Here is a 14,544-nt window from a genome sequence, read left to right as displayed (position 1 = left end):
GACGTATAGCGATGTCATTTTCGTTTTTGTTTGTAACCTAAAAAATAAATGCAGGTTTTTCTGGAAAGTGTGTCAGTGATACCCACTGCAAATTTGCGATACTTCATCCAAGTTGTTCTGACCACAACTAATTTATGCCCTAATCTTTACTAAGCATTTCAGTTTACATCTCGTCTGTTCAATTTACAGTCAAAAATATACATGTTTCACAGAACAAACACATTTTCTGTCAGTTCGTATGTCTGTCCATCGTGTATGGTAGGTTTTGTTAAGAACATGCAGGTTCTTCTACTAACTTTCAATATAAAAATATGGTAAAAATATGGTTCCTATGACAACAGATATGACAAATGCCTCTTTTGAACATTTATTTTATAGAGGATATTAATGAGTGTCTATTCGTATTGAATTTATTAAACGAGTTGAATAAAATGATAAAATGCGAGGCTCTGCCGAACATTTTAACAATTTTATTCAACGAGTTTAATAAATTCAATGTGGAAAGTCACAAATGTATAAACCTTTTTATCACATGTTAGCCTTTCCTATCGAAACATAAAAAAATTACTTCCTTTTACTATATAAACAAGTCAGTTTGACCAACGTCTCCTATACAATAAACGACGTCGGCGTCAAATTAAAGGCTTTATTATAAAGAGTGGTTCAAAATTATGGGAAGGGCTGTATGCTGATGTTGAAATAACTCTTAGCCCAACCCTTTTTGTTTTTGTTGTGTGTTAATAATGTATGTAATATTGTGTGTGACATTGAAACAGAGAGCAATAAAATATGATTAAACTAATCTTTATTACACTCCCGCGACGTCAAATATGTGATAAATAACAATAAGTTTTAGATTGAGGAGCGGGCACACAAACTCGGGAATCGTTGTCGGTGTTGTCACTGGACTACGGTGTCCGTTTTACTTAAAGAGAACTTCGCAACAATACACTTAAAGCTACAGTCACACTTACGGATATGTCCGTGCGTTGAGGTACGGCGCGGATGGGATTGACCTGTTGGGGGAGTAGACACGGATAAGTACGGAGCAATACGTCTTAGTACAGGAAAAATGGTGAGAAACGGGGAACAAAAAGATGGTGTCGGCCCGGTACAATTTCTCCTTCTTTGCTGTATAGTAAAACAAGCACTTTTGGACATGGATTGTGAATTTCACAACAAAATTGCAGCATTGACAGCTCTGTATTTCTGAAGAGTAATACTATCCCAGTCAATATATCACAGAAAAACACCACCATCAACGATGAACTTTTTTGCTACACATCAAAGTATCTAGTCCATGTTTAAATTTCCCACTGACATCTGTCATGGCCACCAGTCTGGTGTAGTTTTTTAATCCTTCCGCACAGAAATGTAATCCTGAAAAACACACATAAAACAACTGTTAAAGACATCAGAAATGACAAAAAATGTACACAGTATCAATAAATACATTTGGAATATAACATGTCAAAGTAGGGATAGCGTTAAATTGGGAACTTCAAAATTTCAAAGAACTACTTTCTAGGATACAACGACCCGGAAGTACTTCTATACCGGGGTGACACCAAGATACAGGACGCAAATAAGTACGGATAGGTACGGCGTTCTACGTTGAACTACGTTTACTGCGCCTGACAACTTGCCCAGCGCGTGGACGGATCTGCGGTGAACTACGTTGAACTACGCTTAAGTACGGACAGGCTCGGATAACTACGTTAAGCTACGGATCAATACGCATGACTACGTTCGCATTAAGGTTTAGTAACGGGTCAGTAAGTTTCATATAAAAAGGCAACCGTTGAAACGTGTAGCCAGCGTTTTCATTACGATTATCTTTGACATCATGTCAAACTACAGCAAGGTATGTTTCAGTACGGAAAACTACTATGTTACAAAAACAGAACGGAATAAAGTTTCTCTCTCATCTGTTTCAGTTAAAAATGTATTGATGTTCTGGAAAGTTATATGTTTACTCATAATCAAAGTATCAACGTTCAGGAGTAATAGGTAAACGCTTGTTTTCTTTTTACACTGTTTTATTTTGATAAACATTTTGAATCGTACAAACCATTCTTGATGAAGGACAAAATGCTTAAATAATCTCCCATCAAAGCAAGTACGCATGACAAAGCATAAAGGTACCGAACTATGAGTAATTTGAATCTGACACGAAGATTGCTTTTTTTCTTTGTGGATCTGAGATTAAATGTTCAGATTGACCGACACCACTAACAAAATTATTTCAAGTAAAGCTAGGTTTTCTTTCTAAAATAGGTAAAATCGGAGACGAATAGGTATTTAGCTGTTCTAGTAATTTGAAGAAGGAAAAACATCGGACAAAAAAAACCCTGTAAAATTAAAAAGAAAAGTCAGTATTTTTTTTTTTTGAAACCACATAGTCTCCAAGGCCGATGTAAATTCATTGACTGTGCGTTGAATTGGGGATCAACAATACTAAGTGTACGCGAAACTCGGCTAAACCCGGAAGTTAATGGACAATATTGTTAAAGTGTTAACTTCCCTTTTCTTGCATACCAGACGGGGATTTCCGGTATTTTTATCGGTGCTGGAAAAATCCATCTTACACCCCGGGGTGTGAGATGACTCTCGTGCTGTAAATGACGTATTACGAACTACATATATGTAGCAATTTACATTTTATTTCATAAAAAAAAAAAACGGAATAAAAATCCGATACCTTGACAGTTCCTCTTGTTTCCTTATAGTATATTTCTCGATTCAAAAAAACGTTATTTTATCAAAAATTCATAACGTTACGCTGCAACTGATAAAACAAAACCGGAACTAAACATTGTTATTTGTCTTTGAAACGTCATGACGTCTTTCCTGTTTACGAACGTTGATTTCCCGCGCTTTGTTTAAATACGCAGCTAGAAGAAATAGTTCTAAAAAGAAAGCCCTTCGATTGATTTTATTTCTATTTTTATTTCTTTAATATGATATGCAAGACAAAGATTCTGTCACTGGTTGTAGGTGCAGAGTGGAATATCCAGCTCTCGGGTAACTGTTTACGCGGTTACGAGGCTGGAGCCTCGTAACCGCCTAAACAGTTACCCTCGAGGCCGGAAATTCCCATCTGCATCTACAACCGGTGAAAAAATCTTATATTCTTTGCGCCCGAATATACATTGATGACTGTGTAGCGTATAGGAGGGTATATGGTACAGGTTCCAAAGATATGTAGGGTAAAATCTTGCAAAAATTGCGCCAAAATCAGCACTAAAAGCTACACAAGGATAAGAATTTTTACAGTTTTATCTGACGATGTAAATCAAAGCGCGGGAGAGCCATATATCTGACGTAATTTGCTGACCTCTAGATACTGATTCTGTGTATTTTGCTTACATTAAAAGTTACTTTTGAATGAATTGAAAAATATATCCTTTTGATATATAAATTAAAAATATAAACGATAAAGTCGTACGCAGAGGGAAACGTTGCGTAAAATTGTTCTATTATAGAATTGCAGATAAAGGACATACCGTGCTGTTTAAACCTAATTTTTTGACAAAACCGTAACGAATTAAATCTCTTTAAATCAAATTCTAATATGGCTAACAATGCTTAAATTATCACAACGATATTATGTTGACGTCACGCCAACGTGATATTTAGCGCCATGTACGCATCGCGAAAAAGCGCTTTTAAATTTTGATCAAATCTTTCACTTAAAACGTGTTTAAAACGAAATGTCACATAGCATAATTGTCTTAATCAATTTACACACACATAATGTTGGTTATTAGCTGCTCAGAATAATTCGACATCATTTGCGCCTTAATGAAACTTTTCCGCAAGACGTATTGCCACTTCCGATTCTGGCATGTATAAACAAGGAGCGTGACGACCTATCACTCGGCGCCATGCATGCGCCAATAAATAGTTTAATCATATTTTATCTATATATTACGAAAAAAAGATATATAAGAATCGAAATACTTTATAGCAAAAGAGTGGTTTAACACTATTTATGCACGATGGGCGGTTATACGTCAGGCGTAATAAGCCGTTATAACCTGAAAACATGCATTATCCCCACAAAAGAATGATACTATTTATGTGATGAACTAATACGTTTTGCCTCAATTATTTCTAAACAATCACATTATTAGATACAGAAATGTAGCGCAATGGATCCAATCTAGGCAAAGCATTTTGCATAATGTCGACGAATTTTCCTGTTCTTTTGTATTGCAAAAGATATATTTTCTTTGATGTTTCTAATGTTTATAATTCTAAATGTGATTTTACACAACTAAAATAATGTGGACGTTTTTTTTTTTTTTTTGTTTTTGTTTTTTTTTTTTTTTGTTTATAGACATCAACTGATCGATGAAACACTCGTGCATTTTTCATGCAATTTAACGCCGAGTGTTTACGCAATCTTTTGCGGAAAACTTCAGAAAACAATCAGCATTTAAACTTATCGGAAACTATCACAGTCATGAAAAATAGATTCCTTACCGATTAGATCTAGTATATTATTGACTAAATCTTTGCTGGAAGTACTTCAGAAAACAATCAGCATTTAAACTTATCGGAAACTATCACAGTCATGAAAAATAGATTCCTTACCGATTAGATCTAGTATATTATTGACTAAATCTTTGCTGAAAGTACTTTCAGATCGAATTTGTCCGCATGAAAAACGAATTAGGAAAATTTATGTACTTTAGTTATAGGTTTACATTTAATTCTTACAGCCCTACCCACTCCTTCCTCCTTTTTGCGAAAACTCTACACTGACTCTCCTTTCCCTATGTTTGTTCTTTCATATGTCTCTTATAAAACTGTTCTTCATTACAGTGGAAACAATTATAATGACACTTTTTATTACCCCTGGTTCCGAACGTAGATTGAATACTTTAGCCATCAAATACACAATTGGGCGATACATTTATTTCAGCATTTATTTATAATTTATTAAGTATGTAATAGATACAGTACGAGTTTTTCTTCAAAAGTGTCCTCTTACAGACGTAAGAAGCCATTTCGCTATTGTCCGAGGCGAAGCCGAGCATAAAATTGGTGTTCGTCCTTGCGAAACGGCTTACGTCTGTAAGAGGACACTTTTGAAGAAAAACGAGTAACTGTATCTGACTTATACGACGAAAATTGTACAGAATATATTAATGAATGAATGAATAAATGAATAAATAAACAGAAATATGTTTTTGAAAGATAAACATTAAATTATTATCGTGTGCCTTTCTAGATATACTGTATCAGCTAGTGGTATAACCCGAAATTTTCGTGCATTCAAATTTCAAACGGGTGGCTGTACATGTGTTTGTGCATTGGTATACATCACTACATGATATACAAGTTCTTAAAAATGACAGACATTTTTTTTTTGACGAAACGAACGAACAGGACGAATTCCTAGACCTCTTAGTACCATCCCCGCTGACTGTTTACATTGAGGCATCGGAGCTTCGTTGCTGGATGTGTCATTTTGTAATGTAGGTACGATATATTTTACCTGCTTATAAATATTACGTTTTAACAGTTTAATTATAGAGGTTTGTTGTGAATTTAATCTTGGACCTCGTAAAAGGGGTCTATAGTATCTGTTAGCAATACACTCGCCTTAAATGTTTTAAGAACAGCCTGTTAATGTTCATGTAAAGTCTTTTGAAACCACCCCAGGGGTGAATTTTTGTTTTAGTTTTTTACGCCACATACGCCTTGGTCTATCATAAAGAATACACCAAATCGTTCATAACAAGGAGGAGAAACTTTAATTTAATTTTAAGACAGATTATTTCCTTTTGGACAACACGTTTTGTCTTACATCACATGTTCTTTGACTGTTCATATTCTGTTTTGTAGAAGATATCAAACTTCTTTTTCAAAAGTATTTTGTCATTACTTTTATCATCATTGTGCGTCTAACATATTTGTCCAGGTAGTCCGGAAGTTGAAAGTGTTACAAACCATGTACATTTCAAAAACATGCAAACATTGCAAAATGAAAGTGAAAATAGAGCTGTCAAATGGACAAAAATCTGCAGTATTTCAACAAATACAAACGTAAACTATATTTCATTTCCCGGAGTACCTAGATAAGTATATAAGACACACATCAAAATCAAACTCAGAGAAAAAATATGTTTGAAAATGAAATTTGATATCTTGTACAAAATATAATGTGGACAGTCGAAGTACATGTTTTGTAAAACAATATACATATTACCAAACAAGGCGACCTCTATAGAAAGTATTTTCTACTTCTTCTGAACAAATTCGTATATATATGTTATGAATATTATGGGTCTGTCGGGAATAATTTCAAAAATAAAAATTTACTCAAGGGGTGGTCTCAAACGCTTTACATGATGATGAACCTTAAACGGAAAAAGGCCACAAGAGATAAAGTGAGCTATGTAGGCTCACAAAAAGAATGGTTACTAAGCTTATCTCTGAGCACATAATGCTCTTTAAGGATCGATGAACGCCTGCTTCATGTCAACATTGATTACACTCTAACATCACCGTTGCTAAATCATTCTGTATCTAACTTGAACACAATACTGAAGCGAATATCACCAGGCAGAGTGTTATTTATATTAAACAAATAACAAATCGTTTACTCTTCTCGTGAGAAATTAAAATATCTTGGGCCTAATATAAATAATATGTGATTAGGTCTAGAAAACAGTTGTTTCTTTTCGCTAATCTTTTGGTAATCTGTGTTCCTTTGTTGTTTGTTTTTGTTTTTTTTTTGGTTTAACGCCGTTTTTCAACAGTATTTCAGTCATGTAACGGCGGGCAGTTGACCTAACTAGTGTTCCTGGATTCTGTACCAGTACAAACCTGTTCTCCGCAAGTAACTGCCAACTTCCCTACATGAATCGGAGGTGGAGGACTAATGATTTCAGACACAATGTCGTTTATCAAATAGTCACGGAGAACATACGCCCCGCCCGAGGATCGAACTCGCGGCCCGAGATCCGTAGACCAACGCTCTTACCTACTGAGCTAAGGGGGCGGGCGTTAATCTGTGTTCCTTCGATAAAGTTCGCTTATGATCTGTTTTGTTCAATAAGATTGGATTTTCCTTGTAAATTTACGTTACATAAGATTATTAGTAATTCTAATATGCTTGTCTCTGTTAAAACAAGCTTACGCATGATTGACAGGAAGGCAGCAGTACAATGGTGAAGAACGAAGATGCGATGGCGAAACGCAACAGTACGATGGACTGTCACCATCATCCTGTCTCGCTCCGCCATCGGACTGTCGTGTTATCGTCATCGTACTATCGCGCTTTGTCATCGTACCCTCGTACCTTCGCCTTCATAGGGAGCAGACGCTGGCCTAAACGGAACACCGTAGTTTTCACATGGCGCGGCCCATTTAAATTTTAATTTGTCAGGTAGTGCAGATGTTCTATGCAGACTGCGGTCTACAGCTATCATTGGCGTTCTGTTTATAAGTTGAAATTAATACTTCTTTCTTGTGTTATTTAAAAAGCTTTATTTGCATGGCAATTCTAAAATATTGATACCTTCAACAGAAGATAGCCAAAAATTAATTCACCTTGAAAAGGGACATTCTTACATCAGGCACAGTTTATGACTTCTTTCACGATTTTCACGTGCAGATAGTTAACTGATATGCGTTCATACAAGACAGTTCTATTTATAAAATGTCCGCTTACAACCGTACAATAGCTCTGCTGGGGGTATAGTCGTATAACTGTAGTTAAAGGGCGATAAATCTGATATGAAACCAGCCACTTAATAATTATCATTACACCCCTTATATATCTAGAACATTGTATTTATAGACACTTTCTCAGAAAGGAAGTAAAATAGAATTTTACAAAAACAGAACAGAGGGAGGAAAAAAAAGTTCCTTTTTTATCTGCTTTAATAAAAAGGTATTGATGTTCTGGAAAGTTAAGTGTGTATTCATTATCAAAGTATTAACGTTCAGGATTAATGGGTAGGCGCGTTTGTTTTCTTTTTACACATCATTAATTTGTATGTTTTTGTAAAACATGTTCAAGCGTGCAAACTAGTCACGATAAAGAACACATTTTACGTTTAATTATTCACGAAATCGACTATGCCAAGTAACTCAGATGACTCAAATGTAAACCAAGCCATGAATATATAATCCTTTTTAGCTCGTTTTTGTGATCGCTCAATGTCCGGCGTCCGTCGTCTGTCGTCTGTCAACATTTAGCTTGTGTATGCGATAGAGGCTGTATTTTTCAACTGATCTTCATGGAATTTGATCAGAATGATTACCTTGATAAAATCTAGGCCAAGTTCTAGGTCACTAGGTCAAATCAAAGAAAAACTTTGTGTATGAGATAGAGGCTGTATTTTTCAACTGATCTTCATGAAATTTGGTCAGAATGATAACCTTGATAAAATCTAGGTCAAGTACGAATATGGGTCATCTGAGGTCAAAAAGTAGGTCACTAGTTCAGATCAAAGAAAAACATTGTGTATGTGATAGAGGCTGTATTTTTCAATTGATCTTCCTGAAATTAAGTCAGAATGATAACTTTAATGAAATCTAGGCTGAGTTTGAAAGTGGGTCATCTGGTGTCAAAAACTAGATTAAATCAAAGAAAAACATTCTCAGACTGTATGCATTAGAGGCTATATTTTTCAATTGATCGTCCTGAAATTAAGTCAGAATGATTGCCTTGATGAAACCTAGGTCAATTTGAATATGGGTCATTTTGGGTCAAAAAGTAGGTCACTAGGTCAAATCAAAGAAAAAACATGTGTATACAATAGAGGCTGTACTTTTCAATTGATCTTCATGATATTTGGTCAGAATGACTGCCTTGATAAATTCTAGAGCAACTTCGAATATGGGTCATTTGGGATCAAAAAGTAGGTCACTGGTTCAAATCAAAGAAAAACCTTGTGTATGCGATAGAGGCTGTATTTTGCAATGATCTTTATGAAATTTATTCAGAATGAATGTTTTGATGAAATCTAGGTAAAGTTCATATATGGGTTATCTGGGGTCAAAAAGTAGGTCACTAGGTCAAATCAAAGGAAAACCCTGTGTATGCGATAGAGGCTGTATTTTTCATTGGTCTTCCTGAAATTAAGTCATAATGATTTCCTTGATGAAATCTAGGTAGAATTTGAATATGGGTCATCTAGGATCAAAAAGTAGGTCACTAAGTTAAATCAAAGAAAAACCTCGTGTATGCGATAGAGGCTGTATTTTTCAATTGATCTTCATGTAATTTGACCAGAATGATAGCCTTGATGAAATCTAGGTCAAGTTCGAATATGGGTCATCTGGGGTGAAAAACTATGGGTCATTTTGGGCCTAGTGAAAAACTAGGTCACTAGGTCAAATCAAAGAAAATACTTGTTTATACTCAAAATTTTTGCTCCAATTTTAATGATAATTGGTCAGAATATTTTTTCCATGAAATCACTAGGTCGGTCAAACATGTTTACACTGTTATGGTTTTAATGGTGTGTTTCTCAGGTGAGCGACCTAGGGCCATCTTGGCCCTCTTGTTTGACTAGTTTTTGCCATGCATTGCGGATATCGTAATATAACCTAGCCAGAACGTTGTATTTACACTAAGTGATCAAGATGACCGGCACCACTTCGTATAAAAATTCCTAAAAATAGAAATAGAATGTATTTTGTGAAAGGTGCGTATTGGATATATTTAAAGTTTCAAATAAATCTGTTACTTTGCAAAAATCTGATTAACCACCTTTAAAGCAACTGGCAGAGGATAAATGACACAGAATTGACAAAATTTCTCCTCCACAATAATATGGCCATCAAAATTAGGTTTTCGTATCTAAGAGGCATTTTCAAGATTATCAAGAGAACAAGCCTTCTGAACAGTCTACAACATTCAGTATAACTAAAAGATGACTGTGATACTTTCAGCCCTGTAAAATATCTAAAGAGACTTCTATTAAATCATTTTCATTGGTCAATTATATTCATAGAAGAGATAGATTTGCAAAATACTACAGAATCATGTTTCTTCAAACCATGCACAAATGGTAAACCATGCACTTACAGGTCATTTTAGACGCAAATATTGTGGCAAAAGATGGGATATTATTTAAGAACTTTTATTAGTTTTTATAGTAACTCTGGTCTAATTCGGGAAAATGGTGTACATTTTCGCCATAACTTCAGCAATGCCAATCTGATTGATTGACATGAAACCTAAATGACAGTTTTATGATAAGACGCTCTCTTAGAGCAAAGTATTATATTAGTATATACATATATGGCACGCCTATTGTCCAATAATTACGTAGGTTCACGCTCGTAGACATTCTCATATATCGACATGGTTTACGTTTGATAAACTAGGCTTCTCGATTGAATTACGAATTTCGGTTGTTATACTTTGTTAATGGTTGTTCTCGTTCTCGTGAACCCCGGTTCGCATTCTTAAACCATAGTTTACTAGCGTGAACATATGTTTATGACCGTGAACTCTGGTTTTACGTTCGAAAAACCTGGTTTATCGAAATTAGGCTGTGCTTGAAAAATCTGGTTTATCAATCGTAAATCCTAGTTTTTTGACCGTAAACCTTGTCAATTGGCGTGCAATATAGATATACCAAGATATTATATACAGCAAAAATATTTCTTAGCCTAACCCAGGTCTACCAAGTCATTTTTAAAGAAAAGCTATTATCTGACAAGTATACAAATGTTATACTGATTAGAGTAAAGTATCATGTGAATATATTAATTTATACAAAACTGACCGGAAAAATAGTTCGTCCGTCACTTATTTTCTGCCTGCAAAGTGTTTATTTTATCCTCTTTTTTTTCTATTTCAGAAATGGCAGTGTCGGGACGTAAATTGTCAGATATCCACGGCTCAGCTTCACTAGGTTCTGCAGAGGACTTTGACAACAGTTGTGAACCTTGCCTTTTCGTTGGTCAGCATGTAGGAGCTCATGGATTTTGTGTGAAATGCCAGGAATATCTATGCAAAAATTGCTTTGAGTGTCACAAGAAGACAAAAGCCACACGGAATCACCAGCTTCTTGATAAAGACAACGTTGGTAAACATGCCACTACCAGTAAAGATTCCGATGAATGCACAGAAAAATGTTCTGAGCATAAAAAGGAAATGATTAAATTCTTCTGTCCAACACACAAAGCGCTTGGCTGTAATGACTGCGTCATCTTGGATCATAGGACATGTAACATTGACTACATACCTGACAAATGTTCAGATATAGGGGACAGCGAGGAATATATGGATATCATGAAGAAATTAAAAGAAAAAATGAAAGAAGCAGAAGATATTTTGAAGAAAGCTGAAGTGAGAGATAAAGAGATAGATAAATGCCATGCTGGTATTATCAAGGAAATCCTCAACTTCAGGAAGGAAATAAATGAGCGCCTAGATCAACTACAGCAAGATATTCAAAAAGATGTTGACAAAAAGAAGGCCAACGATAAAAAAATAATTCAGAAGGTAGTTGATGAATGTGCCAGTATTTCTACTGAAGTCAAGAATTTGCAGTCAAGTCTACAAGCTTATAGAAGTGCACGGCAAAACGGGCAACTTTACATCAACATTAAACGAGCTGAGTGCAAAATAAAGTCAGATGAAGTAAAGAAAGCAGATGAACATTTAGCAAAGTCAGATATGCAATACTCATTTGAACGAAATACTGATCTTAAAAACATGTTGCTTAAACGCGACACATTTGGGAAGTTAAATCTCTCTTCTAGTCTGGTCGTGACAACGAAGAAGAAAATATATCAAGAAAAATATACCTTAACACATAAAGAAGATATGAATATAAAAACACAGTCAGATAATCACAAGTATACCTGCGATATCACAGGATGTGCTGTTTTGTCCTCTAACAAACTGGTGCCGGCTGATGGAAGAATCAGGAAGGTTAAAGTTGTAGACATTCAAAGTAAAGCTGTCATAGAAGAGAAAGTACTTAAATCTCAACCATGGGACATTGCCGTAATGCCTCGGGATCATATTGCAGTAACACTTCCAAATGAGAGAGCGATATATTTAATGTCAACATCCGGTCAGTTGTCAGAAGTCAAGAAGATTCCAGTAAAAGGCAAATGTATGAATATAACTTACCATCAAGATCACCTCTATGTTGTTTGCAACTATCCTAAAAGTGTAATGGTACTGGATACACAAGGTAATGTCCAGAACACTATCTCCCTGAATAATGACATATTTAATGATCCACGATATATTGTGGTAAGTAATGATTCCAGACATATCTATATCAGTGACTGTCGTAGCCACTGTATAGTCAGTATAACATTACAAGGTGATGTATCAGCTGTATACAAACACGAGGAACTTAGTAGACCAAAGGGAATGGTGATGTTAAATGATGGATCATTGCTGCTGTGTTGCTGCAGGAGTAACACCATTCATCATATAACAGGAGACTTGAAGCAAGGTCAGATAATGATAGATGGTCTATCATACCCACAGTCTATATGCTACAGTCATCAACATGATGAAGTCTATATTGGCTGCCTCAGTGGTCAACTGAAAGTGTTCAGTATAAAATGAACTACATAAACAGCACAGTAAATATTAAACTCCATGTAAACAATTTTCTTATTACAATTTGATTATCAAGAAATCATTGATGTTAACTTGTGATACAGGTAGAGAAAAATTGTGTTAAAAATTGCAAAATGATTTTGTGAAAAAAACAACACATAAGGATGATTTAGTTTTAGTATATTTATATATATTTGTTTTAATTTCAAGCAGCCTATAATGATATATTTAGCATTCCAAAAAAGTAGTCAAGAATTGATAACTGTAATTTAATGATTTCTGAAATGCAAGACTGAACACTTCTTTGGATAATCTTCAGATATGTTGAATATTTATCTGTAATTTCTTCCTTACATGTTGGACTCTTATTCAGCATTTAGCAAAAATGTTTGCAAAATGTTGTTCTTGTTGTTGTAAAATGACCTTTTGAATAAGCTGTGTGAAAAAATACTGTGTTTACAGTACCCTTGTAAAAAGGTTGAGAATAAAGACTGGTAAGACGTTTGGAAAGAAGACTGAAGAATTGTAAGAGCACTTAACCGCTACAGTAGCCTACCTCTGCGAGACGTTATGTCAGTTAACTGCTACTTCTGCCAACTGTTTCAACAGTAAACTGCTACTTCTGCAAACTGTTTCAACGTTTACTACTGTCATAAGTTAAAAATCAGTTAAATGCTACTACCTACTGTCGGCATTTACTACAGTTAATGCTACTACTTCCAGCCGTTACATTACATAACTTTTACAACGGTTAACAGTTGCAAGAGCTAGTTGTCATAACTGCCAGTCCAGAATATCATTTAACGTTTAACATCACTTAACTACTGTTGTCAACTAACTTCTACTACTGCAAACAGTCAGAGCAGTTAATTTCTAGTACGGTCAGATGTAACATCAGTTAATTGTAACTACTTTCAACAGTTACAGCAGTTAACATCTACTAAAGCTGTACGTAATTAACTATTACTGCTGCCAACCGATATAGCAGTTAACTGTAACTAATGCCAATAGTTACAGCAGTTAATTGCTGTTGTACCAGCTTATACATCAGATTACCGCAGGCTAGGACAGTTTTCCTGTCATAAGTACATGATTTGAGCCGCGCCATGAAAAAACCAACATAGTGCATTTGCGACCAGCATGGATCCAGACATACGCGCAGTCTGGCCAAGAAACCTACTATTCGCTAACAGTTTCTCTAATTCCAATAGGTTTTGAAAGCAAACAGCAAAGATCCTGATCAGACTGCATGGATGTGCAGACTGGTCTGGATCCTTGCTGCTGGTCGCAAATGCACTGTGTTGTTTTTCTTATGGCGCGGCTCATTTGTAAAAAAAACAGACGACAAATTTCATAGCATGAAAAAACAGGTCTTCTGTTTATAGATATATTAATGACATATTTCAATTGTGTATAAAAAATATATACTAAAATATAGGGAAAACGTAAATAATGAAATAAAAGTAACACATACAGTACTATTACAACTTATATAACCTATTGCCTATACTGCTCGTTCTCTCCCCCATAGAACTTTCTGAAATTTTCTGAAAATATTGAATAATATAAGATTATAAAATTCCTTGACTACCAGGTTCATTTTGACGTTAGCTTAGTTTAAACGTTACGTCTTTTCCCCGCGTTTTTCAACCAAGCTGACATTGTCTGTTTGTAGGATTCATTTGTAGCCTTTATTTTACAGCTTGTTGCATTATAAAATAGCTGTTCGTATTTGGTTAATACCCTTAATGGCCCTTTTCAACTGTTTCATAAATAGTTAAGTACAATTTCCTCCGGAATCTAGAGATGTTAATTCGAGCTCGACTAGCTAAGCGCTCTATGAATTGGGGAAGTTGTCATTTTCTTACGGAGATTGCCTGCTGGTTATATTAGAAACATTAAAGACATGTTATGTAAGCAGACCGCTTTGGCATAATTGAAAGGTTGGTGAGAAACGGTGTAAACCCGACACAATGGTTTTC

The 14,544-nt window shown here is 35.2% G+C and overlaps 1 protein-coding gene across 10 annotated transcripts in view; it reads left to right on the top strand.

Moving 5' to 3' along the window:
- The window catches only part of LOC123537200 (uncharacterized), a 46,049-nt gene extending 33,065 nt beyond the window's left edge, over positions 1 to 12,984 (top strand). For 7 of the 10 annotated variants that reach the window (XM_053528920.1, XM_053528923.1, XM_053528919.1 and 4 more), the window contains exon 2: positions 10,836 to 12,983. In XM_053528920.1, coding sequence (XP_053384895.1) covers positions 10,838 to 12,568 — 1,731 coding nt within the window. In that variant the 5' untranslated portion in view covers positions 10,836 to 10,837 and the 3' untranslated portion in view covers positions 12,569 to 12,983. Of the gene's footprint in view, positions 1 to 7,840; positions 7,975 to 10,835 lie in introns of those variants that run through there. The other 3 variants (XM_053528925.1, XM_053528916.1, XM_053528917.1) reach the window with 3 other exon arrangements.
- The last annotated feature ends 1,560 nt before the right edge of the window (positions 12,985 to 14,544 follow it).

The sequence above is a fragment of the Mercenaria mercenaria genome, chromosome 17, assembly GCF_021730395.1.
Source record: "Mercenaria mercenaria strain notata chromosome 17, MADL_Memer_1, whole genome shotgun sequence".
NCBI lineage: Eukaryota > Metazoa > Mollusca > Bivalvia > Venerida > Veneridae > Mercenaria > Mercenaria mercenaria.
Note: the sequence above shows the minus strand (reverse complement) of the source record. Positions and strands in the feature narration are given on the sequence as shown.